Here is a 24,786-nt window from a genome sequence, read left to right as displayed (position 1 = left end):
TGAAAGAGGAAAAGCTCTTCCTGGGAGAATTTATATTCTGAAACTCTAATATAATTAAACATGCGTGGATTGGACTACTGCATTCAGTGCACTGCAGAAAAGGGTGCAGAATTGCTGCAACTAGATTGCAAGAAACGGTACAGAGGTTTTGATATTAATTCATAAGAACAGCCATTCTGGGTCAGACCAATAGTCCATATAGCCCAGTATGCTGTCTTCCAGTAGTGGCCAATGCCAGGTGCTTCAGAGGGAATGAATAGAACAGGCAATCATTGAGTGATCCATCTCCTGTCATCCACTCACAGTTTCTGGCAATCAGAGACTAGGGATACCCCATGGCAAATAGCCACTGATGGACCAATGGTCCATGAACTTATCTAATTGTTTCTTTAACCCCGTTATAGTTTTGGCCTTCATAGATTGACTGTGTTGTGTGAAGTACTTCTGTTTGTTTTAAACCTGATACCTATTAATTTAATTGGGTGCTCCTGGTTCTTGTGTTATGTGAAGGGGTAAATAACACTTCCTTATTCACTTTTTCCACACCATTCACAATTTTATAGATCTCTCTCATATCTCCTCTTAGTCATCTCTTTTCCAAGCTGAAAATTGATAGAAAATACCATATTGTGTATATACTATGTGTCACTTAGGTACACGCCCATTATATTTATCCCGTGAGAAACTCACTTGGGAGCATACAGCTACCTGGTTATCCAGACACCATTATTTCCCCATTCCATTCTTTTCCCCTCACCCAAGGCATGCGTTTCTTACTGAGGAGTGCATGCACATGCCATGTGTGAAATCTTAGTCACATTTAAATTATTCCAGAGAGCAAAAAAAAAAAAAAAAAAAAAACCACCCACCCACCCACCCTTCTTTTGAAAGCCTGCAAAACAATAATTCCGCATCAGCGAAATGTTGTAGAAAAGATGGAGACCAAGGAGAAATTTCAGGCACAAGATGCTTTTCTTCAGAAAGTTAGAAGGGCCGGCGAAGAAGGGCTGAGACTGCGGGAGCTGCCTCCTCCGCTGTAACTACAGCTCTGCTGCACAACCGCCACCTGCCCGTCCACTCTCTTTTCCCCTCCTGCGTCGTGCGCTGCAATTGAGCCCGCTGTCTGTTTAATCGCCTTGCTTTCTGGGGGGGTGACCTCGGCGTTGGGCGTCGCCGTGTCCCGTTCCCTACGCGCTCCGCTTTTTGACATTTTGATTCTTGCATTTCCCGCCAGGGGCAGAAACCCCGCCGCGCATTGTCCCCTCTTGGCTTTGCTGCCTGTTCCACCCAGACTCGCCCCCCTTCGCCGCCACCCTCTGTCCTCAGGCCCTGTCAGGGTGTCCCTCTTCTCCCCCCGTCCTATTCGATCTCGTCCCTCTCCATCCCCAGGCTCTCCTTTCCCGCCCACGTCAGCCCACTCCTCTCCCCGCCCCCTGTGAGTCGCTGCTCCAGCGCGTGCACTCTGGTTCCCGTCGCCGCCCGCGCCGCCTGCGTGGGGCTTGAGAGCCAGCCTAGCCTGGTTGCTCGCTGCCTCGGCACTCGATTTTCTCGCTGCTTGTGGTGTCGCCATTTTCTAAGGGAAGTTCGGGCCGGTGGCGAGGTGCATGTCGGGTAGGTACCGGTAACTTACGTTACCCAGCAACTCCTCGCCCCGGGAGCGCGCTAGCTCCAAAGCAGCGGCGCCGGCGGGGCTGTGGGTCCCGTCTGCGGCGAGGAGCTGCGCAGCGCCGGGCGCTCCTTGTTGGGGGACGGGCGGGTGAGTGTCTGCACCGGGCAGCCCATGCCCTGCAGTGCGGGGTCCCCCGGGCGGGGCCTGCAGCCACCTTGCCGTGCAGAGCGGTATGGACGAGACCCTGCGCTGGTTGGCCCCGGAGAAGCGGGATGGCTGAGCGCGCTCAAACCCCTCCTGTGTCCCCGGGGAGAATGTAGGGCTCGGCTGAGGCCTTGTCCACACTAGGCGGGGTTTGCCCCATGGCTACACAGCAAGCGAGCGCTTCTGCCAGACTGGTTTCACTCCCTGGCCAGAGTAGCTTTTCGGCAGGCGGCTTCTTTGCCATTGTCACGCCACCTGCACTAGGGCTTTTGCCGGTATAGAAATGTCGCAAAAAGAAAATCCCACCCCATAAGTGGTGTTATCTAGACAGGCGAGTTACTAGTGTAGATCAAGCCCGAGCTTCTAAGGGTACGTCTATACTTACCTCCGGGTTTGGCGGTAAGCAATCGATCTTCTGGGATTGATTTATCGTGTCTTGTCTAGGCGCGATAAATCGATCCCGGAAGTGCTTGCCGTTGACACTGGTACTCCTGCTATGCGAGAGGAGTACGTGGAGTCGATGGGGGAGCCTGCCTGACGCGTGTGGACCTGCTGTAAGTACCTTGTAGTTCGAACTAAAATACTTTGACTTCAGCTACATTATTCACGTAGCTGAAGTTGCGTATCTTAGTTCGAACTGGGGGGTTAGTGTGGACCAGCCCTAACTGCGCTGCCCCACCATTTCTGTGTCTCCACGGCAAACTTCTTCTGTTGGCATAGCTAGGCCAGGGGTGTGATCCCTGATTGACATAGGTATGCTGGTATAAGCTCCACGGTAGGTTTATTTTGGAGCATGTGGGGTCTGGGATGGTTGGTAAAAGCTCAGTTTTGCAAGTTTAAGTTGTGTCTGTGATAGAAGCACTTTGTCATTATAGTTTAGGACCCTTCCAAATTCACTGTCCATTTTGGTCAATTTCACTGCCAGGGATTTTAAAAATTAGTCAATTTCATGTTTTCAGATATTTACATCTGAAATTTCAGTGTTGTAACTATAGGGGTCCTGACCTAAAAGGCTTCAGGATGGGATGGTTGCAAGGCTATTGTGTGTGTGATGTCATGGGATTGGGCGGGTGTCATGGGATTGCTCCCCTTACTTCTGCCCTGCTGCTGACAAGTGTGCTGCCTTCAGTGCTGGGCAGCCAGAGAGGAAGGCTGCTGGCCAGGCGCCCAGCTCTAACGCTAGTGCCTCCACCAGCAGCAGTGCAGAAGTGAGGGTCGCAGGGTATGGGGTGTATGTATGGGCTTTCCTGGAAGTCTGCTGCCTAAGAGGGAGGCTGACAGCTGGAGGTGTGGTCTCTGTGCGCTGGAAGGTGTATGTGACAGCTGGAGCTGTGGCCTCTCCACAGGGTGGGGTGTGTGTCAGGCAGCTGGGAGATGCACTTTGAGTGGGGAGCCCAGCCCTTAGAGGAGAATGGAGAGCTTAGGAAACTGAACTACAGGTCCCATGAGGCACCACAGCAGGAGATCCAAATCAAAATATTTGGATTTTTTTGGATATGTTTTTTTGACAAAAAAGCGAAAGTTTCTACAGAAAGCAGACACTTCCTGAAAAATGTGGCTTGAAAATCCAACTTTTGACTGAAAAACAATTGTGACAGAAAAATGTTGACCAGTCCTATATGCCATTATTAACTACTGAAAATATCAATGCACTCCTTGGATAATATCGTAATGCTGTTCTAAAGGAATCTTACAGTTTACATTTAGCTCACCAGAAGAGTGTCATGTTATGTCTCTAATAAAATCCTGTATCTCTCTTATCATCAATATTATTGTGAAATGTATGTACAGAAACTATGTAAGGAGTTATGTGTATATATACTGAAGTTCTTAATGTCTCTATCTATGAACTGGTCACTAGCAAAGGTGAAAAATGGGTTTTCTGTCAGATAAACATTTCTTGTCTATCTGGCTCCTTAAATGTACATTAAGTATTGTACAGTTCACAAGGAGTTGCCACTTACCAGTCAGAACCAAATGCAAATGAAATATTATGGGAACTTCAAAGAAAGAAACCAACAGGATGGAAAAAAAAGTGAGGGTGGGAGGAGGACGGAGATCCCTATCTTGAAGTGCACATCATGGTTTGCTCTATTTGGGGGACAAAGAAGACAGCCTATCACCCTTCATTGAGGAAGAAAATGGACAGCGAGTTTGCTTCATGACAAAGCGTTCTCAACCAGTCTTGATTGAAAATGCTGGATGAGTGAGAGAAACTTTCAGTAAGAGAAACTTCTTTAGACAGGAGGTTACACTTTCTAGAAACCAAACTTAACCAAGAGGTTATTATGATTTTGTTTTATATTTAACCATTTGTTTCTAATATTTTTATTCACTATCAATTGAATCTCTATTCTTTGATAAGAAATGTATCTTTGTTTTCACTATAAATATACCTAAGTGCTGTGGTGGCAAGCAAAGTGGTGGTCCTGAGCTGAATCTTACAAGCTGTTGTATACTGTTCCTTTTGGAACAACAGGTCTGGTATTTCTGGGAGTGTTCAGTGAATAAGGAACTGGCTGCTACAGGGAATGCTTATAGGGCTCCAGTTGGTTTGTATTTATCACTAACCAGTACGTTGGGGAGTGGGGCCTAGAAAGTAGTGTTTGTGTTGTTAGAGGCTGGTGGCTTCATGGAGCTGATCCACAGTAGGCCCAGACAAAACTGCTGTACGTAGGTTGTGGTGTGATGTCTCACAACCCTTGGTGCTCCTCAAGAGGATCACAGAGATAAACTGAATATATAATCAGACTACCTTAAGCACCTTGCCAGAGATCAGTCTGGGTGGCGCTCGATTTGCAAGGAATCTGTGTTCCTTTTGGAATTTGCCATCCTGATGATGATGATGATTTTCCATAGACACTGGACTGGACAACTGTGTTAAAGTTAAACCTGGGTGATGTCTCATTTCCAATTAAGTTATTTTTTTAGTTATTAATATAATATTCACAAAATTGTCTCAATTTGACCAACAGTGTATCTGTGCTACTGTACAACAAACTATTTTGTAGCCCAGAAATATACTTTTACTTATGCAGCACTCAAAGTATACTAGGTGCTTTACAGATGCGTAAGAAACAGTTCTTTCTCCAGGAAACTTGCAATCTGAGCCCTGTGTCCTGCAAAGGAATCTAGTTGATGTCACTTGGACTTCAGGGCGGTGAGGTGGTGGGTAAGGGCCTGGTCAATCAGATGTATATGCAGGATTGGAGCTAAGCACAGCACAAGTTGGAAGGCAAGAAATAGTGGCGTGGGGAAGGTCAGGGAAGGTAGGATGAGGTTAACCACAACTTATTGTATTATTTTGTTGGTCTGCACGTGAATCTCAAAGATTGTGAGATACTTTTTATTTAAATTTTTTACACACATTAAGAGCTAAAATTAGTAAATGATTTCAAAGGATTATGTGGGCTATCTAGGAAGGCTGAAGGGGGCTGGCGAGAGAGTATAAAAAGGTGATGGGAAGAAAATGAGATAAAAGAAGGTGGAAACATGAGATAGAGATGGAAGGGGAGAATATTAGGATGAAGGTGACAAATGAGATGAAAAGTGTGAGATTCATGGTAGGCACCTCGACCAACGTTCCCTCTAATTTTTTATATCCATATGTGGAATGAATTTTGTTATGTGCACCAATATGGAGGTGGGGTGTCGGGGTGGGGCTGAGGGGTTCAGAGTGTGTAGGGGGCTCAGAGCTAGGGCAGAGGGTTGGGGTGTGTGTGGAGGGGATGAGGGCTCTGGTTGGGGGGGTACAGGCTCTGGGTTGGGGCTGGGGATGAGGGGTTTGGAGTGCGGGAGGAGGCTCAGGGCTAGGGCAGAGGGTTAGGGTTTGGGGGGGGTGAGGGCTCCGGCTGGGCGTGCAGGCTCTGGAGTGGGGCTGGGGATGAGAGGGTTGGGGTGCAGGCTTCCCCGGGGCTGCGGCGGGCAGAGAGGACTCCCCACAGCCCTCTCTTGCCGCAGCAGCCCGGGGCCAGTGGAGAGTGCCTCTCCCTGCCCTGGCAGCTCCGGGGCTGGGACTGGGGGAGAGGCGCCTCTCCCTGTCTGCGTGGCCCTTGATAGCCTGCTGCATGGCTGCACAGCTTAGAGGGAACTTAGACCTCGACGTGCGTGGGGTCAGGCTTTGGAAGGGATAAGTAAAGAAGATGGCAGGATGGCTGAAACAAGAAGTGATACTACACTCAAGGTGAAAAGTTCAACAGTGAAAGTCTAGATGATGTCTAGATGAGCATAAACATTTTCAATATTGTTTAGAGAAAGGGAAGATGCTGTCATTGTGTGAGGGTCCCAAAGGCCTTGAGGTGTGCTCTATGAGCCAAAACAACTGTTAATTAACTACTAGGTACTTATCAGTGTTGATTCAGTCTCTTGCCTTGAAAACACATTTCACTGATTGTAATGTTTCATGGTAAAAATAAACCATGATGATTATTATTAATCATGTTTATTATAGTGGAGCCTAAGGGCCAACCAAGAGTGGGGTCCCATTGTATTCTACAAAGTCTCCACTCTGAAAAGCATACAATCTAAATAGACAAGACAAACCCTAAATAGACAAAGATGGGGGAAGAGGTATAATAAACAAACGGCATGAACTGTGTGTGTGTATACACACACACATCTTTTGAGTGCATTTACTTAGGAGGGGATAAGCTAAATGGAAAGAAAAGGGAAGTGGTAGACAGGACAGGGGTCAAGAGGGTCAGAAGCCCAGGTGTTGAGTGAAACTGAGGTGACGAAACTAGGAAGGAAGGTAACAGAGAGGGTTGGAGCAAACAGTCAATCAGCACAGGGCAGAGAAAGTCCAGTCAAAACTGCAGAAAATTCTCTGAATGTCTAAAAGTCCATGCTTTGGCTTGACTTCTCCTACTGGCTGGAATCTTGGGCTGGCTGCTCTCTGTATTTTTTTCTCCAAAGCCACATGGTGGGGGAAGGCACATGTGGGCCCTAACACCCCCGGAGTTGGGGTCAGGGGTCTCCCCTCCACATTTCTGTGTACTCGGAGGGGTGACCCTGGCTGGACCCTATTTTACCCCTTGCTTCCCTGCTGCAGTGCAGCAGTCCCTACTTTGGCTACCAGCTGGAGTCTCTGACTAGCTCCTCTCTGCAGCTTTTCCCCCAGGGCACATTAAAATACCTTTTAATAATTGTAATTATTTTCTTCACAGAATATTGAAGCATGTTTGTTCCAAGGTCTCTTAAAGTCAAGAGGAATGCTGATGATGACCTAAGCTGTACAGCAAAAATAAAAAAGTTGTCTTCTGGAGAACCCTCATTAGTGGAGGCCACAGACTTAAGAGATGTTAAGCCAACTATAAAAGATGCGTCTGCTTCAGGATGTAATTTATATAAAGCAGTACAAGAATGCACAGAGCTACAAACTTTTCCAGATTCAGACTTCCCCTTTGCTGATGAATCTTTGGGAAGTGACAACCAAAATGTTGATGAAGACAGCTCCTCTGTAGAACCCATTAAATCTTTCAGCAAATCCCAGCGCTGGGCAGAACCTGGAGAACCTATATGTGTTGTTTGTGGTCGTTATGGTGAATATATTTGTGATAAAACAGATGAAGATGTTTGTAGTTTGGAATGTAAAGCCAAACATCTTTTACAAGCTCAAGAAAAAGAAGGGTTAAACTCTGACAGTCTTGTGAAAGTAGAATCAAAACCAGAAACTCTTTTGCCTGTCACCCTTTATACCTATAAAGAACATTCCTTTATTTTAAGCCTGCAAGATGACCAGATCAAGAACCTTAAATTGCAGTTAGGTATTGTTGTCCAGGGCAAAGGAGTTACAAGACCTATTATAGAGTTTGAACACTGTGGTTTTCCTGAAACTTTAAACTATAATTTAAAGAATTCAGGCTATGAAGTTCCAACCCCTATCCAGATGCAGATGATTCCTGTTGGACTTTTGGGAAGGGATATCGTGGCCAGTGCAGATACAGGCTCAGGAAAAACTGCAGCCTTCCTGCTTCCAGTTATTATTAAAGCCTTGGAAGAGGTAATTAAAGTTTATGTATATATTCAGAAAGAGGTGAGACGCTTAAAGAGTCCAGAGTTCTCAATGTAATTAAAAATGGCAGTTATTGTTTTGAAGCTCAGTAGTTTACTCTATTTTTTTTAAAGAGTTTCCCCCCCTAATATTGTAAATATTTTTCTAGTTGGGTGGGCAGGAAATATAGTCTGTTCATTGACATTAATGTACTTGCAGTTTACTTTTGTTCACAAAAAGTAACCTATTGAAAGGACACTTTTTTGGTGTTTTTTCTCCCAATAATTATGTAGTACTCCCAGTAACTTAGGAGTTAGTTGCTAATATCCCAGCATGCATCATTCTGTGACATCACAAATACTATGAGGGCTGTAAAGACATTCCTGGTATTCATGTGATCACATGATTTCACAGATGAATTCAGGCTGCAATGTCTTCAGCCAACCAGCAAATATCCAGAGGAATTCAGAGGGTAAAATAATTTTTAAAGGTTAGGTAAAACTTATTTCTGTGCTGACTGCTCCCCTCAACCTCATCAAAAGGGGCCCATCAGTGCATACTTGAATACTTAACTCAGTTTTCATTTTTGCTTTGTAGTTTATCTTAATCTTTGACAATATCATCTGAAGTAAGTGCTTACATTTCATATGGCAAGTTTTCAAGCTATGGGTGATCTTGCATACTACACCTCTACCTCAATATAACTTGACCCGATATAACACGAATTCGGATATAACGCGGTAAAGCAGTGCTCTGGGGGGACGGGGCTGCGCACTCTGGTAGATCAAAGCAAGTTCAATATAACGCGGTTTCACCTATAATGCGGTAAGATTTTTTGGCTCCCGAGGACAGCGTTGTATCGAGGTAGAGGTGTATTCTGTGCTTCAGTTTCAGGATACAGTGTGGTGACTTTTCAGTCCAGATTCCATTTGAATGTTGAATTTTTTTTTTGGTGGGTTAAATCAAAGTGTCTCTATAACTTAGGAGGTTTTTTTTTCCCCCCCTTTAATACACAATGGCTTATTTATATCCTGGTGATTTTGCTTGTGACATCTGAAAAACTTTAGTTTGTCTCTCTAACTTGTTAATTTTTAGGATAATAATTATTGTCTATTATGGGTGGGAGGGAAATGGCTTTACTTTTTCAAGTAATTGGTGGCAGGTTAGGGTTGGATGATCCAAAGTGCAGCAGAATCACTATAGTTCTTCTAGTAGTATCCCTATGGGTGCTCCACTTCAGCAGTGCATGTGCCACTCAAGCAGAGATTTTCAGTTAGTAATGTGCTTTCAGCCTGCACATGTGCCTTATGCCTCCTTATGCTGGACACCAAGTCCATACAGGTGAGTACGAGCAAACTGCCTTCAGTTCCTTCTCAACCGTCTTGGCCTTAGTGTGTTTGCCTCGAGCATGCTTCGTCTTTTCTCTTTTTCTATAGTTGATTGATTAATTAGTATAGTTATAGTTAGCTAGATAAGAAGTGAGAGGATTGTTTTCTCCTCTCCCCCCTTCTGACAGTCACAGGGAAGATTCTTCTCATTATCAAGGGTGATGGAACCAACCCTGCATGCCACTCCAACTTCCATATGGGCCCCCCTAGCAGCCACACTGGGACCCCTGGGATGCTTATTGGCAGCAATTTGTCGGACCACCTATACTGTCTCATAGGGAGGCTAGAGTTGCACAGCTCTCCTCCCCAATGAGGCTCCCCCCTTTTTCCCCCCCCCACACAAAGAGACGTTTGAAGACCAGGAATCCAGGGCAGATAAAGAGAACACCCCTCAAACACTTATTTCATCCTCTTCTCTGGATGAGATGGTTATACCTCCACCACCATCCATTGCCAGAGATTTTCAGCAATTTCAAGAAGTCATAAATTTCTAGTTAGCAAATTTCTCTTGAAGTCAAGGATTCACGCACAAATTGTTGGATATCCTTTTGTCCACACAACCTCCAGGGTGGTGTTACCCATTAGTGAGATACTCCTAGATCCATCTAAGACTGTATGGCAGAGACCTGCCACTGTTCTGACCACATGTAAACAGGCAGATAAGAAGTATTATGTTCCCCTTAAGGATTCTGACCTTTTGTTCTCCGATACTCCACCTAACTCCCCGGTGGTGATGTGCAGGGAGTAAATGAGCATGATAGACAGTACTTCTCTAAATCTACCCTGTAAGACAAAGACCAGAAGGCACTGGATCTCTTTGGATAAAAGAGCAGTGGCAGCAGTGGCGACTTACCCCTGACAAGAAGCGATTATAGTTTTCCCATACCTTGATGACTGATTACTCAAGGGCAGCTCCTACGAAGCAGTGCTGTCTTCCACTCAGACAGCCCTTGCTCTGTCCCATGTTAACCCCTGCAGTTTAGCCTGAAACGGAATGTAAAAAAATCCACTTTAACCCCTGTACAGAAGATCCAGTTTATAGAGGTGTATTTGGACTTGTTGGCAGCCAGGAACTACCTTCTCTTAGACAGATTCGTAACTTTGGCAGTTCTGGTATGGGCAATTCAGTGCAGCCCTCAGACTACAATAAGGATCTGTCTGCAGCTCCTGGGGCACATGACAACTTGTACCTTTGACCAATCATGCAGGGCTACACCTCCACTGCTTCCAGGGTTGGCTCAGAATGATCCATTTTCCAGTCAGACACGTTGGACAGACAGGGGAGGAAGTCCCTACACTGGTGGAAGGATCAACTCAGTGTCTTTTCAGGGATTCCTTTCTGTTGCTCAGCTCCATTGTGACTTTAATAACAGATTGATCACTGTTGGGATGGGGAGCCCACCTCAATATCCTCACAGCTCAGGGAAGATGGGCAACTCAAGAAACCAGTCTCCACATCAATCTGTTGGTGCTTAGGGCTGTCAGGAATGCTTGTCTTCATTTCCTATCCCTCATTGGGGTTGTCAGGGTTCCCTCCCTACTCTGAACTCTGGGGTACAGATGTGGGGACCTGCATGAAAGCCCCATATAGCTTATATTCCACCAGCTTAGGTTAAAAACTTCCCCAAGGCACAAATTCCTTTCCTTGTCCTTGGACAGTATTGCTGCCACCACCAAGTGATTTAAACAAACATTCAGGGAGGAGCCGCTTGGAGCCCTATCTGCCCCAAAATATCCCCCAAGCCCCTTCACCCTCTTTCCGGGGGGGGAGGGCTAGAGAATAATATACCAACCGATAGGTTAACAAAGTGAGCACAGACCAAATCCCTGGTTTTTAGGACACTGAAAATCAAACAGGTTCTTAAAAGAAGAATTTTATTTAAAAAAAAAAAAAAAGTAAAAGAATCACACCTGCAAAATCAGGATGGTAGATAACTTTACAGAGTAAATAAAAAGAATTAAAACACAGAGGATTCCCCTCTAGGCTCAACTTCAAAGTTACAAAAACAGGAATAAACCTCCCTCTAAGCATAGGGACAATTCACAAGCTAAAACAAAAGATAATCTAATGCCTTTCCTTGCTATTACTTACAATTTCTGTAATTTTTAGATGTATCAGTTCAGGATCTTTTTAGGAGCTGAGTTACCTGCTGGTCTCTCTCTTTGTCCCGAGAGGGCACACACAAAGAGAGCACAAACAAAACCTTCCCCGCCCCAGATTTGAAAGTATCTTCTTTCCCCATTGGTCCTTCTGGTCAGGTGCCAACTAGGTTAATTGAACTAATTAACCCCTTACAGGTAAGTGATTCTATACCTCTGGCCAGGAGGGATTTATGTTACTGCATACATAAAGGTTGTTACCCTTCCCTTTATATTTATGACGGGTAAATCAATCAGGGTCATGACGGACAACGTATCCTGCATGTTCTGTTTCAATGAGCAGGAAGGAACAGGATCCTCCTTCTGTGTGCCAAGGCCATGAAACTATGGAACTGGTGCATAGCTCATCAGACCCAAATTTCAGTAGTCTTATTTCCCAGGTATTCAGAACAACACAGCTGATGATGTTGGTACTGCTCTCAAGACTATGAATGGGAGCTAAATGCACAAGTTCTCCAAAACATATTCAAAAAATGGGGACTGCTGGGGATCTCTTCGCCACCTCCAGAAACAGGAAGGGTGCCGCCTTCTCTGCTCAAGAGGAGGTCTGGGCCATCAATCCTTGGGGGACACCTCTTTTCTGTCTTGTAAGAAGGGTCTGTTCTATGCCTTTCCCACAACACTGCTGATACTAAGGGTGATGAGCAAAATCAGACAGGAGAGGGCCAAAGTTATCCATATAGTGCTGACATGGCTGAGACAGGCTTAGTACTCTTACCTGCTTCATCTGTGTCCAAATGCAGCTCAAGCTCCTGTCCACTCCTCATCTCCTCTCATTGAGTGTGGGCCATGTGCTTCATCCTAACCTAGCAATTCTCTGCCTCAGGGTGTGGTTTCTCAATGGTTCACAGAGTTAGAATCCTTCTGGTCTATGGAAATACAACAGGTACAAGAGGTATAACAGATGTTATGGAACAGTAGAAAGAGGTCAACTTGTACTACTTACCTGCAGAAATGGAAGAGTTTCTTCCATTGGTGGTGATGTTGCTGCTTCCTACCAGAATCTGTGCCATCCTGCATTACCTGTTGCATCTGAAGAAATAGGGGTTATCAGTTAGTTTGATTAAGGTTCAAGTATCAGCCTTTCATCCTTTGTTAAAAGTTGCTCCCTTGATATTGATTAGGTTTATTAAGGTTTTGGGGAATCTCTACCCTCAAATTAGAGACCCCACCCCAACCTGGAACCTCAACTTGGTACTTGGTTACCTTATGAGACCTCTATCTGAACCTATGGCTACCGGCTCTCTGCTCCATTTATCTATGAAGACAGTCTTTTTTTACAAGCCATCATGGTCAGTCCATAGGGTTGGGGAGATTGGCATCTTGATGGCAGATCCACCTCCCTCCCCCATATATCTTTAAGGACAAAGTGTCTTTAAGTCCACACACTAAATTCTTACCTAAGATTCCATCTGAATTCCACCTTCACCAATCCAGTCATCTAACTGTGTTTTTTCCAGTCTCATAGCGCTCTGTTTTTATACCTTGGATGTTCAAAGGGCATTGGCTTTCTATTTAAATAGGACTAAGCAATTCTGAAAGTCACCTAGACACTTCATCTCCTCCATGGATAGATTCCAGGGGTCCACAATCTCTGCTTAGAGTTTGAGATGGATATTTGGATTTAATCATCACTTATTATGCTGCTGCAGGTGTTCATCTCTCCCTCCTCCCCCCCCTCCCAAGAGTGATAGCACATTCAACCAGATCACAAGCAACATCTACAGCATTACTTAAGAATGTGCCAGTATCTGAGAAATGTAGGGTCACTATATAGGCCCCAGTACAAACGTTTTTGAAACATTATGCTTTAATCGATGCCAGCAGATTTGATGAAGCACTTGATACTGCAGTACTATCTTCAGTTCTAGACTCAATTCCAAAGCTTCCTCCCTCTAGGAATACTGCTCAGAAGTCATCTGAAGTGGAGCACCCATAGGGACATCACTTGAAGAAGAGGTTATTCACTTTGTGCCTTAACTGTGGTTCTTCGACTTGAGTCCCCCTATGGTTGCTCCACTACCCACCCTCTTTTTCCCTCTGCTTCAGGCTGTTCTCTATGGGACAACTGGGTGGAAAAGGAACTGAGGATGGTTCACCCGCACACTCCTATGTTGCTTTGGTGTCTGACCTGAGTAGGCATAGTGCATGCATTGTGCAAAAGGACACTGCAAACTGAAAATTTCAGATGGAGGGTTTGAGAGGTGCATGTACACCTGAAGTGGAGAACCCATAGGGATTCACATCTTGAAGAACTGCAGTTACTGCACAAAGTGAGTAACCTTTTCTGCTGCTGTTCAGAAGGGACAAGATGCTGAGAATCTGTACAGTAGGTTTGCACAGCTGTGGAAATTCTTTTTGTGGCTGCCAAGGGGCAGAATTGAGCCTGATAATTCAGTGACTGTACCAGTTAAGTGTTTTTTTTTCCGCAGTTACTCCACAGAGAGGGGTAGCCCAGCACACACAATAACTACTGTAGCCCAGAGACTAGTCCAGGCCATGGAATGGCTCCACTTCTGATCTGTCTGTCTTGCGGGGAAGGCAGGGAAGGGATGGATGATCCTTGTACCCTATGTGTAGATAAAACCAGAAATGTTAACTAATTACATCTGAGCCCTGCTGCTCACTTGTAATTCTGGGCTTTAGGGCTTGTCTACATGGCGCGTTAGTCCACACCAACGAGGGTGTAAATTTAGTGTTGTGCAGTGACTGGCCTGTGTGGACCCTGCTGGTGCTACAAGTTCCCTCGTGCACGTTAATGTAAAAACAGGAGTGTTTTTGAAATGGGACTACATTAGTACACACTAGGGAACTTTTAGTGCGTGCCAGCATGGTCCCGTTAATGCGTTATTCATTAGTGGGGACTTATGCACCATATAGACAAAGCCCTATGATTGTAGTAGTGTTAACAGAGTATTTTTTTTAACTTATTTATTGAATGTGTCAATATAGGCTTTTGGATTCTAGAATTAAGTAGGGCAATATAGTCTTCCAAGGATTTGTAAATCCACTCTTCTTTATCTTTTTTTAAATGAGTAACAACCGTTTGAATAAACAATAGTCTACAAAAAGAGAAATCTATTTTCTTGGTAAACAAGTCCTTGTTATTGTAATGTTGGGGAAAACAAGCTAGATAAATATTATTTTCAGGCCTAGACAGTTGTGATCTTTCTAGTTTCACAGCTGTATAGATGTATTATTTATACAGTAGACTAAATTAAATTACAGTTTCAGCATATTATAATGGATATACAAATTATGATCAAGTTAATTCTACTTCTTGGTTAATTCCCGGTTCAGTTATCTCTTAATGCTGGCAGGGGAATAATGACACATCTAAGAGAATTTTCTATTTTCCTGTTTTAAGGCTTAGCCTGCATCCTGTCTTTAGTATCCAGTTCAGTATTGAGAAAAGTAGTTAAAGGATTCTTTGATTCAGAAAACAGCTAGAAGTGATGCATTTGTTACCTGACAAAAATAAATAAAAGGCATTATAAATCACATAGGTGTCTGCCTGTTTTAGTATTTTCTTTATAAAAAGAAAATGCACTGAATTGCTTTGAAAATTCTGGGCCTGATTCTCATTGACACTAAAGGTCTACTCAGCAAAGAAAAACCCGTGGCTGGCCCATGCCAGCCGACTCAGGCTTGTGGGGCTGTTTCATTGCTGTGTAGACTTCCAGGCTGGATCCCGAGCTCTGGGACCCCCCCTTCCACACACATACTTTGCTCCAGCCCAAACCCAGAAGTCTACATAGCCATGAAACAACCCTGAAGCCTGAACCCCTCAAGCCTGACTTGGCTGGCATGGACCAGCCGGAGGTTATTCTTTGCTGAGTAGACATACTCTAAAGGCCCTTTACACTGCTCTGGCTTTGAAGTTGGTATACATTACATTGCACTCACTGCCAGAGCAGTGTAAAGGGACCTAAATGTCAATTAGAATTATTTATCTTTCAGTTGAATATTAGAGTTGGCTTCATGAATGATTTTAGTAGGCTGTTTACTAGCTAATTAGATCAAAATGACTGCACTACATAACTGTGTCACTATAGAAAGTTTTATGTTAGGTTTTCACCTAAGAATGAAAATTCTATGGTGGATAGAAGTATTTTTTTTTCCTTTTTAGACTAAAACTCCATCTGCACTTATTCTGACACCAACGAGAGAGTTAGCAATTCAGATAGAGAGACAAGCTAAAGAGCTGATGATTGGTCTGCCAAACATGAGAACAGTTCTTCTTGTAGGAGGTTTACCACTGCCACCCCAACTTCATCGTCTGAAACAAACTGTTAAGGTAAGAACTATTGTGTGAAAGAGAGTCCCTTGAAGAAAGATGTTTTTATGGTATGTGTAGAAAATAAAAAATGATGACTTACACACACATTCAAGTCAAAGGTTTTTACATCATTACACAGGAGGGCCATATAAATCTAAGCCACAACCTTGTGTGGGCCAAACAGATTCTACATATTTTAATCAGATTTATAGTCACCTGTATTGATTTATATTTTAAGTTCAGCTGGTTTTGTGTGTATTTAGATGGGTTGTTTCTATGTACAGTATTGTCTATTTAAAAACAAAGAAATCAGTGTATAAAAATGTATCAGAATTACAGAAAATGGTAAAAAACAGTAAAGAACACAAAACACTAATGAATCGGCTGTTAGTATATTGTGTTGAAGCAGGCTATGGGCCTTATGAAATGCTCTGGTGGGCTGTAGGTTGGGCACCCTATCTCTACACAGTGAATCTAGACCCTTAGCAGTAAAGATTAGCTCCTGAATTTTTATAGTAACTAGGGCTGTCAATTAATCGCAGTTAACTCACGCTATTAACTCAAAAAAATTAACTACGATTAAAAAAATTGCGATTAATCACACTGTTAAACAATAGAATACCAATTGAAATGTATTAAATATTTCTGGATGTTTTTCTACCTTTTCAAATATATTGATTTCTATTACAACACAGAATACAAATCGTAAAGTGCTCACTTTATATTATTTTGATTACAAATATTTGCACTGTAAAATGATAAACAAAATCAATAGTATTTTTCAATTCACCTCATACAAGTACTGTAGCGCAGTCTTTATCCTGAAAGTGTAATTTACAAATTTAGATTTTTTTTGTTAAATAACTGCACTCAAAAACAAAACAATGTAAAACTTTACACCCTACAAGTACACTCAGTCCTACTTCTTGTTCAGCCAATTGCTAAGACAAACAAGTTTGTTTACATTTACAGGAGATACTGCTGACTGCTTCTTATTTACAATGTCACCTGAAAGTGAGAGCAGGCATTCGCATGGCACTTTTGTAGCTGGCATTGCAAGGTATTTACATGCCAGATATGCTAAACAGTCATATGTCCCTTCATGCTTCAGCCACCATGCCAGAGGACATGCTTCCATGCTGATGATGCTCATTAAAAAAATAATGCATTAATTAAATTTGTGACTGAACTCCTTGGGGGAGAAGAGTATGTCTCCTTTTCTGTTTTACCCACATTCTGCCATATATTTCATGTCATAGCAGTCTCGGATGATGACCCAGCACGTTCGTTTTAAGAACACACTCGCAGCAGAGTTGACAAAACGCAAAGAAGGTACCAATGTGAGATTTATAAGGATAGATATAGCACTCGACACAAAGTTGAAGAATCTGAAGTGCCTTCCAAAATCTGAGAGGGACGAGGTGTGGAGAATGCTTTTAGATGTCTTAAAAGAGCAACACTCAGATGCAGAAACTACAGAACCCGAACTACCAAAAAAAGAAAATCAACCTTCTGTTGGTGGTATCTGACTCAGATGATGAAAATGAACATACGTCGGTCTGCTCTGCTTTGGATCGTTATCAAGCAGACCCCGTGATCAGCATGGATGCATGTCTTCTGGAATGGTGTTTTGAAGCATGAAGGGACATATGAATTTTTAGCATACCTGGCACGTAAATATCTTGCGATACCAGATACAACAGTGCTATGCGAACGCCTGTTCTCGCTTTCTGGTGACATTGTAAACAAGATGTGGGCAGCATTATCTCCTGAAAATTGTAACCAAACTTGTTTGTCTGAGTGTTTGTCTGAAGTAGGACTGAGTGGACTTGTAGGTTCTAAAGTTTTACATTAACTGCATTCAAAAATAAAACATTTTTTGTACATAATTCTACATTTGTAAGTTCAACTTTCATTATAAAGAGATTGCACTACAGTACTTGTAGTAGGTGAATTGAAATATATTTTTTATTTTTACAGTGCAAATATTTGTAATAAAAATAAATATAAAGTGAGCACTGTATACTTAGTATTTTGTGTTGTAATTGAAATTAATATATTTGAAAATGTAGAAAACATCCAAAATATTTAAATAAATGGTATTCTGTTATTGTAACAGTGCGAGTAATTACGATTAATTTTTTTAATCGCTTGACAGCCCTAGTAATAATATAAATTTCTTTACAGATATGAAACATTTATATGTATCCTTCTGAATTTTACATATAAAGAATAAGATTTCAAAATGATTTCTCGTCTTTATATTTTTGCTGCTTTCAAAGGGTACAATTTGCCACTTACTTAGGTGAGGAATTATAATTTACAACAGGAAACACATTAGTTCCTTGACTTTAGGATTTAGATTTTTCTGGCACGGAACACACTGCAGACATTCATAAATTCCAGGTATCTTCAGAGGGCTAATTTGTTCCATTTGTTTTCAGATACACACAACTTTGGAGAATCATGTACAGGAATTTCAAGTCTCTTTGCATCTGAGCTTGAATAATTTACACAAATATAGATAATTAGTACAAATGTGCTGTAACTGTAACTTACCTGTGATAGTCACCCACTGTTTTCTGTCTCTACTAAAAACAAAAAACGAAAGCTTGTCCTCCAATGCTTGCAAGTGCTAATGTCAAACATATTATTTTTCAAGGACTGAATACAGTTTTCGTATAGCTTTAACTCATATTAGCTTGCTTTTCTAATGTTTTGATTTTTTCTGATAGGTTATAATAGCAACACCCGGAAGACTCTTAGATATTTTAAAACAAAGCTCTGTTCAGCTCCATGATATTAAAATTGTAGTCGTGGATGAAGTAAGTTCATATAAAGTTAAATACTGCAATTAGAAATGAGTGTTATCTAAATATAATGATAATGGCTACTGTTAGAGCTCTCATATTTCTGACTGTTAACAAGTGGCTGCCTAATATAGGTCCTGATCTAGCAAAGCACTTATGCAAGTGCTTAACTTTAAGTTTGTGTGTAGTCCCACTGACTTCCTCGGAATTTTGCATATGCTTTAAAGTTAAGCACGTGATTGAGTGCTTTACTTGATTAGGGCCATAGTGTCTAATAAATGGTTTAATTGGAGTCCCAGGCGAGGTGGTGGATCGTCAACTAAACACACAATGTTCATTAAAATATAGTTTATACTTCTGAGGGTTAAAAAGTGAATGTAGTGTTATGTAAAAGATGCTTGAGTGGCTGTAGTCATCTGTCAGTTTACATGACTGATAGGAGCGCAAGCTCTGCCACAATGACCCACGAGTGTTAACAGAATAACAGTGTCTATTCCTCTTCATAGCTTTTCTTCTGACTACCCAAATCAGAACTGATTTTAATGTGGTGACAATGTCGCTACACTAGTGTTGATTGTCAATTAAAGAATAGTGCATGATCATCAGAGCTTTCCTGTGTCTTTTTGTATGCTATACTTAAAATTATTAGGAAAAAATCATACTGTCTTAAATTAATATTTTCATTTAGGCTGATACCATGTTAAAGATGGGCTTCCAGCAACAAGTGCTGGATATTTTGGAAAACACCTCCAGTGATCGTCAGACCATATTGGTTTCAGCCACAATACCAGTTGGCATTGAGCAGCTGGCAAATCAACTTCTGCAGAATCCTGTGAGAATAACCATTGGAGAAAAGAATCTGCCATGTTCCAATGTTCGCCAGATTATCTTGTGGGTAGAAGAACCATCTAAAAAGAAAAAACTATTTGAAATATTACATGTTAGTATAGTGTTTTATTTAGCAAATTATGTCTATGCTTGTAGTGAATAAAGTTTAATTAATTGAGTTTAATTTAGCTCTTGCCTATCTAGTTCAAATATGTGTGAGGAAAGCAAGAGCAGTAATGGAAAGTAAGTTTATCTACCCCACCATGTTCAAGAATGTCTCCCTGGGGGTTCCCTAATAAAACAAAAAGACATGAGGGTACTTTGTAATTTAAAATGCCATTAAAAAGATGGATGAGTGGGCTAGATTATTCCTTTTGAACTAACTCTACTGAAACTTCTCCAGAAAATAATAAATAAAACACCCCGCTCCCTCCCCCCCCCCAAACCCCCCAAAAAACAGTGGGTCTTAATCCTCACAGTAATTCTAGGCTTATTTTATGAGCATTCTGAAGTAATCTTAGCTGCAGTTGTGTAAGAGATTGATATATGCATTTAAGTGAACCTCAGATCTATTTCACATTTTAGAAAGTCACCATTTTTGTATTTAAAACACAACTTCAAAAAGATTATTTTTGAAGTTGTGTCAAGGCAAACTAGGGACCTGATTTTACAAACCCATATGCATGTGTTTAATTTGACTCATGAGTAAAATTACACACGTGTGCAAGTATTTGCAGAATTAGGGCTTAAATCTTGTCCTATTTTATTAGGAGTTTGGGAGGATTTTTTTTTAATAAATATGCTTGTTTCAATCTAATGTATAAAATCTACTGAAGAGAAAACGAGCAACTGTAAACAAACAGCTGTGGTTGACCAGCAATAAACTATGCGGATACAGTAGGTTTTACACAACTATTTTAATTTTACAGGATAAGAAACTCTTCAAACCTCCAGTGTTGGTATTTGTGGACTGCAAGCTAGGAGCAGATCTTCTGAGTGATGCTGTTCATAAAATCACAGGATTACAATGCATATCCATGCATTCTGATAAATCACAATCTGAAAGAACAAATATATTGCAGGTTTGTACTTACTAAAATAGAGATCTCCATGTCACTATGAAACATTCCATCTTATTTTTAAAAAGATAATTTAGTTTTAATGAGTTAGTAAAGTAGGCATCTTGTCGTGGTCTATCACTTATATAAAAGCTTCTGACTAATGCAATTCCAGATGCCACTGGATTTAATGTTTGTTTTTTATTAAACTCCAGGCAGAATATTGTTCTTTGGGGTGAAGGAAATGCATAATGATAGTACTTACATCTGTCTTGTATTACTGAGTTTTCACAATGAATGCTAGAGTTTATGGAAAACTGAAATGAAAGCACAGATTGTATTTCTACTAATACTTCAAGAAAGCGGCTATTTTAAATACTCTAGATTACTTTATAGATTATTGTTATTTATTTTAAATGGGAATTGACTTGAACATTAGTCTGTGACTGCTTTTGTGCCTTGCTGAATTGCTGTTTTGTATCATTTTAAGCAGGACTTAGTGAATCACAAAATTTTATTTTCTGTGTGTGCTACATAAATCAAGAGTACAGTAGGGCAGTGGTTCTCAAACTTGGGCCGCCGCTTGTTCAGGGAAAGTCCCTGGCGGGCCGAGCTGGTTTGTTTACTTGCCAATGGGGGCTGCAGGAAGGGCGGCCAGCACATCCCTCGGCCCGCGCCGCTTCCTGCAGCCCCCATTGGCCTGGAGCAGCGAACTGCGGCCAGTAGGAGCTGCGATTGGCCGAACCTGCGGACGTGGCAGGTAAACAAACCGACTCGGACTGCCAGGGACTTGCCCTGAACGAGCGGCGGCCCAAGTTTGAGAACCACTGCAGTAGGGCACTATTTATTTTTCTTCTTTTTTCAGCAGCAAAATAGACTGTTGTGCAAATTATGACACTGCCCTTTATTTGAACCAACTGTATCTTGCCCTTCTACAGCAGGTCTCAAAAAGGGAATTGTAAGGAAAAAAAGCATACATAGAAAGTAATTATAATTTATTTTGTTTCCAACCCCTCAGGGATTATTTCAGGAAAAATATGAAGTCGTAGTAAGCACTGGAGTCCTTGGGCGAGGGCTTGATCTTGTCAATGTCAAACTGATAGTAAATTTTGATATGCCCTCAAGCATGGACGAATACGTACATCAGGTAAAGAGATATGTGTATCTTAAACACTACATGAGATATTTGCTAAAACATTGTTGGAAAAATAAAACATGATTTTATAAAGCATGATCTGAATTGAAAGATGCACGCATAGGGATGGACGTACCTCCGGTAAAGTGCCCTTTAGGAGGGGAGGAAGAAGGGAATCCTGAAGAATCTCTCCTCCATCCTATGCAAGAAACACCAAACCTTCAGTCTGAATTAATGGAGAAACGCTAAAAAATAATGCCTCTTTGCCAATGGTGTTTGTATAGCTCTCCCTCTCCACCTCAGTGTGAAGGAGTATGTCTGTTCCTATACCTTTTTGAAGCATATGTGTATATTAAACATCTCCTTTCATTTTTTGTTGGAAAAAACTGAAATGTCAATGAAATAATGAATGGGAACTCCGCTTATCGGTATAGCAATATTTGATGTTTTGCTTAGTTCCAACCTATTAGACTTCACTACTCTAAAGGAACAACTGAGAGCTAGTAGAGCATTCAGAGTACTGACTTGCCTATGACAATACTATATATTAGGGCTGTCAATTAATTGCAGTTAACTCATGTGATTAACTCAAAAAAATTAATCGCGATTAATCACACTGTTAAACAATAAAATACCAACTTCAATATTTTTGATGTTTTTCTACATTTTCAAATATATCTATTTCAGTTACAACACAGAATACAAAGTGTACAGTGCTCACTTTATATTATCTTTATTACAAATATTTGCATTGGAAAAATGATAAACAAAATAAATAGTATTTTTCAATTCACCTCATACAAGGACTGTAGTGCAATCTCTTTATCATGAAAGTGCAAATTACAAATGTAGGTGTTTTTGTTACATAACTACTCAAAAACAAAACAATGTAAAACTTTAGAGTCTATAAGTCCACTCAGTCCTACTTCTTGTTCAACCAATCGCTAAGAGAAATAAGTTTGTTTACATTTACGGGGAATAATGCTGCCCACTTCTTAATTACAATGTCACCTGAAAGTGAGACCAGGCATTCACATGGCACTGTTGTAGCTAGTGTCGCAAGATATTTATGTGCCAGATGCGTTAAAGATTCATATCCTTCTTCGTGCTTCGACCATCTTTCCAGAGGACATGCTTCCACGCTGATGATGCTTGTTAAAAAAATAATGCATTAATTAAATTTGTGACTGAACTCCTTGTGGCAGAATTGTATGTTTCCTGCTGTTTTACCTGCATTCTGCCATATATTTCATGTTGTTATAGCAGTCTCGGATGATGACCCAGTACATGTTGTTTAAGAACGCTTTCCTTGCAAACTTGACAAAATACAAAGATACCAATGTGAAATTTCTAAAGATAGCTACAGCACTTGACCCAAGATTTAAGAATCTGAAATGCCTTCCAAAATCTGAGAGGGATGAGGTGTGGAGCATGCTTTCAGAAGTCTTAAAAGAGCAACACTCTGATGCGGAAACTACAGAACCTAAACCACCAACAAAATCAACCTTCTGCTGGTGGTATCTGACTCGCGATGATGAAAATGAACACGCATTGCTCTACACTGCTTTGGATGGTTATCAAGCAGAACCTGTCATCAGCATGGAGGCATGTCCCATGGAATGGTGGTTGAAGCATGAAAGGACATACAAATCTTTAGTGCCTCTGGCATGTAAATACCTTGCGACGCTAGCTACAACAGTGCCATGCAAATGCCTGTTCTCACTTTCAGGTGACATTGTAATCAAGAAGCTGGGAGCATTATCTTCTGCAAATGTAAACAAATGTGTTTGTCTGAGCAATTGGCTGAACAAGAAGTAGGACTGATTGGACTTGTAGGCTCTAAAGTTTTACATTGTTTTATTTTTGAATGCAGGTTTTTTTGTACATAATTCTACATTTGTAAGTTCAACTTTCATCATAGAGATTGCACAACAGTACTTGTATTAAATGAATTTAAAAATACTATTTCTTTTGTTTTTTACAGTGCAAATATTTGTAATCAAAAATAAAGTAAGCACCTGCACTTTGTATTCTGTGTTGTAATTGAAATCAATATATTTGAAAATGTAGAAAATGTCCAAAAATATTTAAAGAAATGGTATTCTGTTTAACAGCGCAATTAATTGTGCGATTAATCATGATTAAATTTTTTAATCACTTGACAGCCCTACTATATATCCAGTTTCATGTAAGAACACCCAATATACAGTATTGCTGCAGCAAAAAATAATTTTTAAACTATCGCACAATGGAGTTTAAGCAGGCTTCTTTTATTTTGAAGGGGGAGAGTACTAATGCTAATTTAAAATAAACTTTGTTTTCATTTGCAGGTTGGAAGAGCAGGGAGGCTGGGTCATAGTGGAACTGCAATTACTTTTATCAATAACAACAGCAAGAAGCTTTTTTGGGATGTTGTAAAGAGAGTAAAACCAACAGGCACGATTCTTCCTCCACAGTTGCTAAACTCCCCTTATCTTCATGACCAAAAGAGAAAAGAACAACAGAAAGTTAAACAATCACAGAATAGTCTTGTAACAGGTGATAATCTTATGGACATTATTAGAAAACATGACAAAAGTAATTCTCAGAAGTGATTAATGGTATTATTTATAAATGTGTAAATATAATGAAAGCACTGTATTTCAGTAATAATTAAACATGAATTTATATCACTGGTATAAGATCTGTCAAAGTTATTTTTGAAAACGTGTAAGTTTTTTTCTGGAGAAATCCTGAGTCTGATTTTCATCTCCATCCCCAAATAGTGCTGATCTAAAAGGACATTCTAAATCTAAAAATTGCACTTCACTCTAAAAGTACAGTAACATCTAAAAGCATTTTTTCAGTTTGTTTACTTTGTGTGGGTGACATCTTCTATATAGTTATTTTCACTGTTCCCATTAAATATATAGTCTTCTTTCCTTGTTGTTTCTGTGGGGCTTTTGCATCGCAGTGGAAAAAAGAGGAATATTTTTAAAACAGGAAAAGTTGATTATAAAACTAAAAAAATTGGCATGGACATGTTTACTATCTGCAAATGTTTTTAACTCTTGTTAAATGAACCATGTTTTAAGTTAAGAATCTCCCTTTAACCCTCAAATCAATATAATTGTCCTCAATACTGGGCACCCACACAGTTTTCATTTATGTGTCACAATGAATTATTAAAAATTATTGCTTTCTTCTTGCCATCTCATGTCTGAAACAGTAAAAAAATCCTGCTCCAGTACTCTACAACATCAACAAGATTTATTCCCTGCTGTCATTTGGGCTAGCAAGGACTATGGTTTCTTCAACTTCATAGTAGAGAAATGAGGAAAATT

At 41.1% G+C, this 24,786-nt stretch overlaps 1 protein-coding gene across 4 annotated transcripts; it reads left to right on the top strand.

Annotated features, from left to right (window-relative positions):
* The first annotated feature begins 1,525 nt into the window (after positions 1 to 1,525).
* Positions 1,526 to 24,192, top strand: DDX59 (DEAD-box helicase 59). 4 transcript variants are annotated; one of them, XM_026656048.2, is made up of 8 exons: positions 1,526 to 1,611; positions 6,979 to 7,814; positions 15,483 to 15,650; positions 18,368 to 18,457; positions 19,131 to 19,274; positions 20,200 to 20,352; positions 21,347 to 21,475; positions 23,794 to 24,192. In XM_026656048.2, the coding sequence occupies exons 2-8, from the start codon at positions 6,990 to 6,992 to the stop codon at positions 24,055 to 24,057; spliced, it is 1,773 nt and encodes a 590-aa protein (XP_026511833.1). In that variant the 5' UTR covers positions 1,526 to 1,611; positions 6,979 to 6,989; the 3' UTR covers positions 24,058 to 24,192. The 4 variants fall into 4 exon arrangements, with proteins under 4 accessions (XP_026511833.1, XP_026511832.1, XP_026511830.1 ...); XM_026656047.2 differs by having other exon boundaries at positions 1,526 to 1,621; positions 19,131 to 19,382; XM_026656045.2 differs by having other exon boundaries at positions 19,131 to 19,382; positions 23,794 to 24,191.
* Positions 24,193 to 24,786: the final 594 nt, after the last annotated feature.

Source organism: Terrapene carolina, unplaced genomic scaffold (genome assembly GCF_002925995.2).
Source record: "Terrapene carolina triunguis isolate 2854851 unplaced genomic scaffold, T_m_triunguis-2.0 Scaffold211, whole genome shotgun sequence".
Taxonomy (NCBI): domain Eukaryota; kingdom Metazoa; phylum Chordata; order Testudines; family Emydidae; genus Terrapene; species Terrapene triunguis.
Note: the sequence above shows the minus strand (reverse complement) of the source record. Positions and strands in the feature narration are given on the sequence as shown.

What these genes read in the sequence shown, in the direction of transcription:
- DDX59 (XM_026656047.2), top strand. Translation starts at nt 6,990, where the DNA reads ATGTTTGTTCCAAGGTCTCTTAAAGTCAAGAGGAATGCTGATGATGAC. An exon ending in AAATTGTAGTCGTGGATGAA is followed by an intron (nt 18,458 to 19,130) that starts GTAAGTTCATAT and finishes ATTTTCATTTAG; the next exon opens with GCTGATACCATGTTAAAGAT. An exon ending in TGGACGAATACGTACATCAG is followed by an intron (nt 21,476 to 23,793) that starts GTAAAGAGATAT and finishes TTTCATTTGCAG; the next exon opens with GTTGGAAGAGCAGGGAGGCT.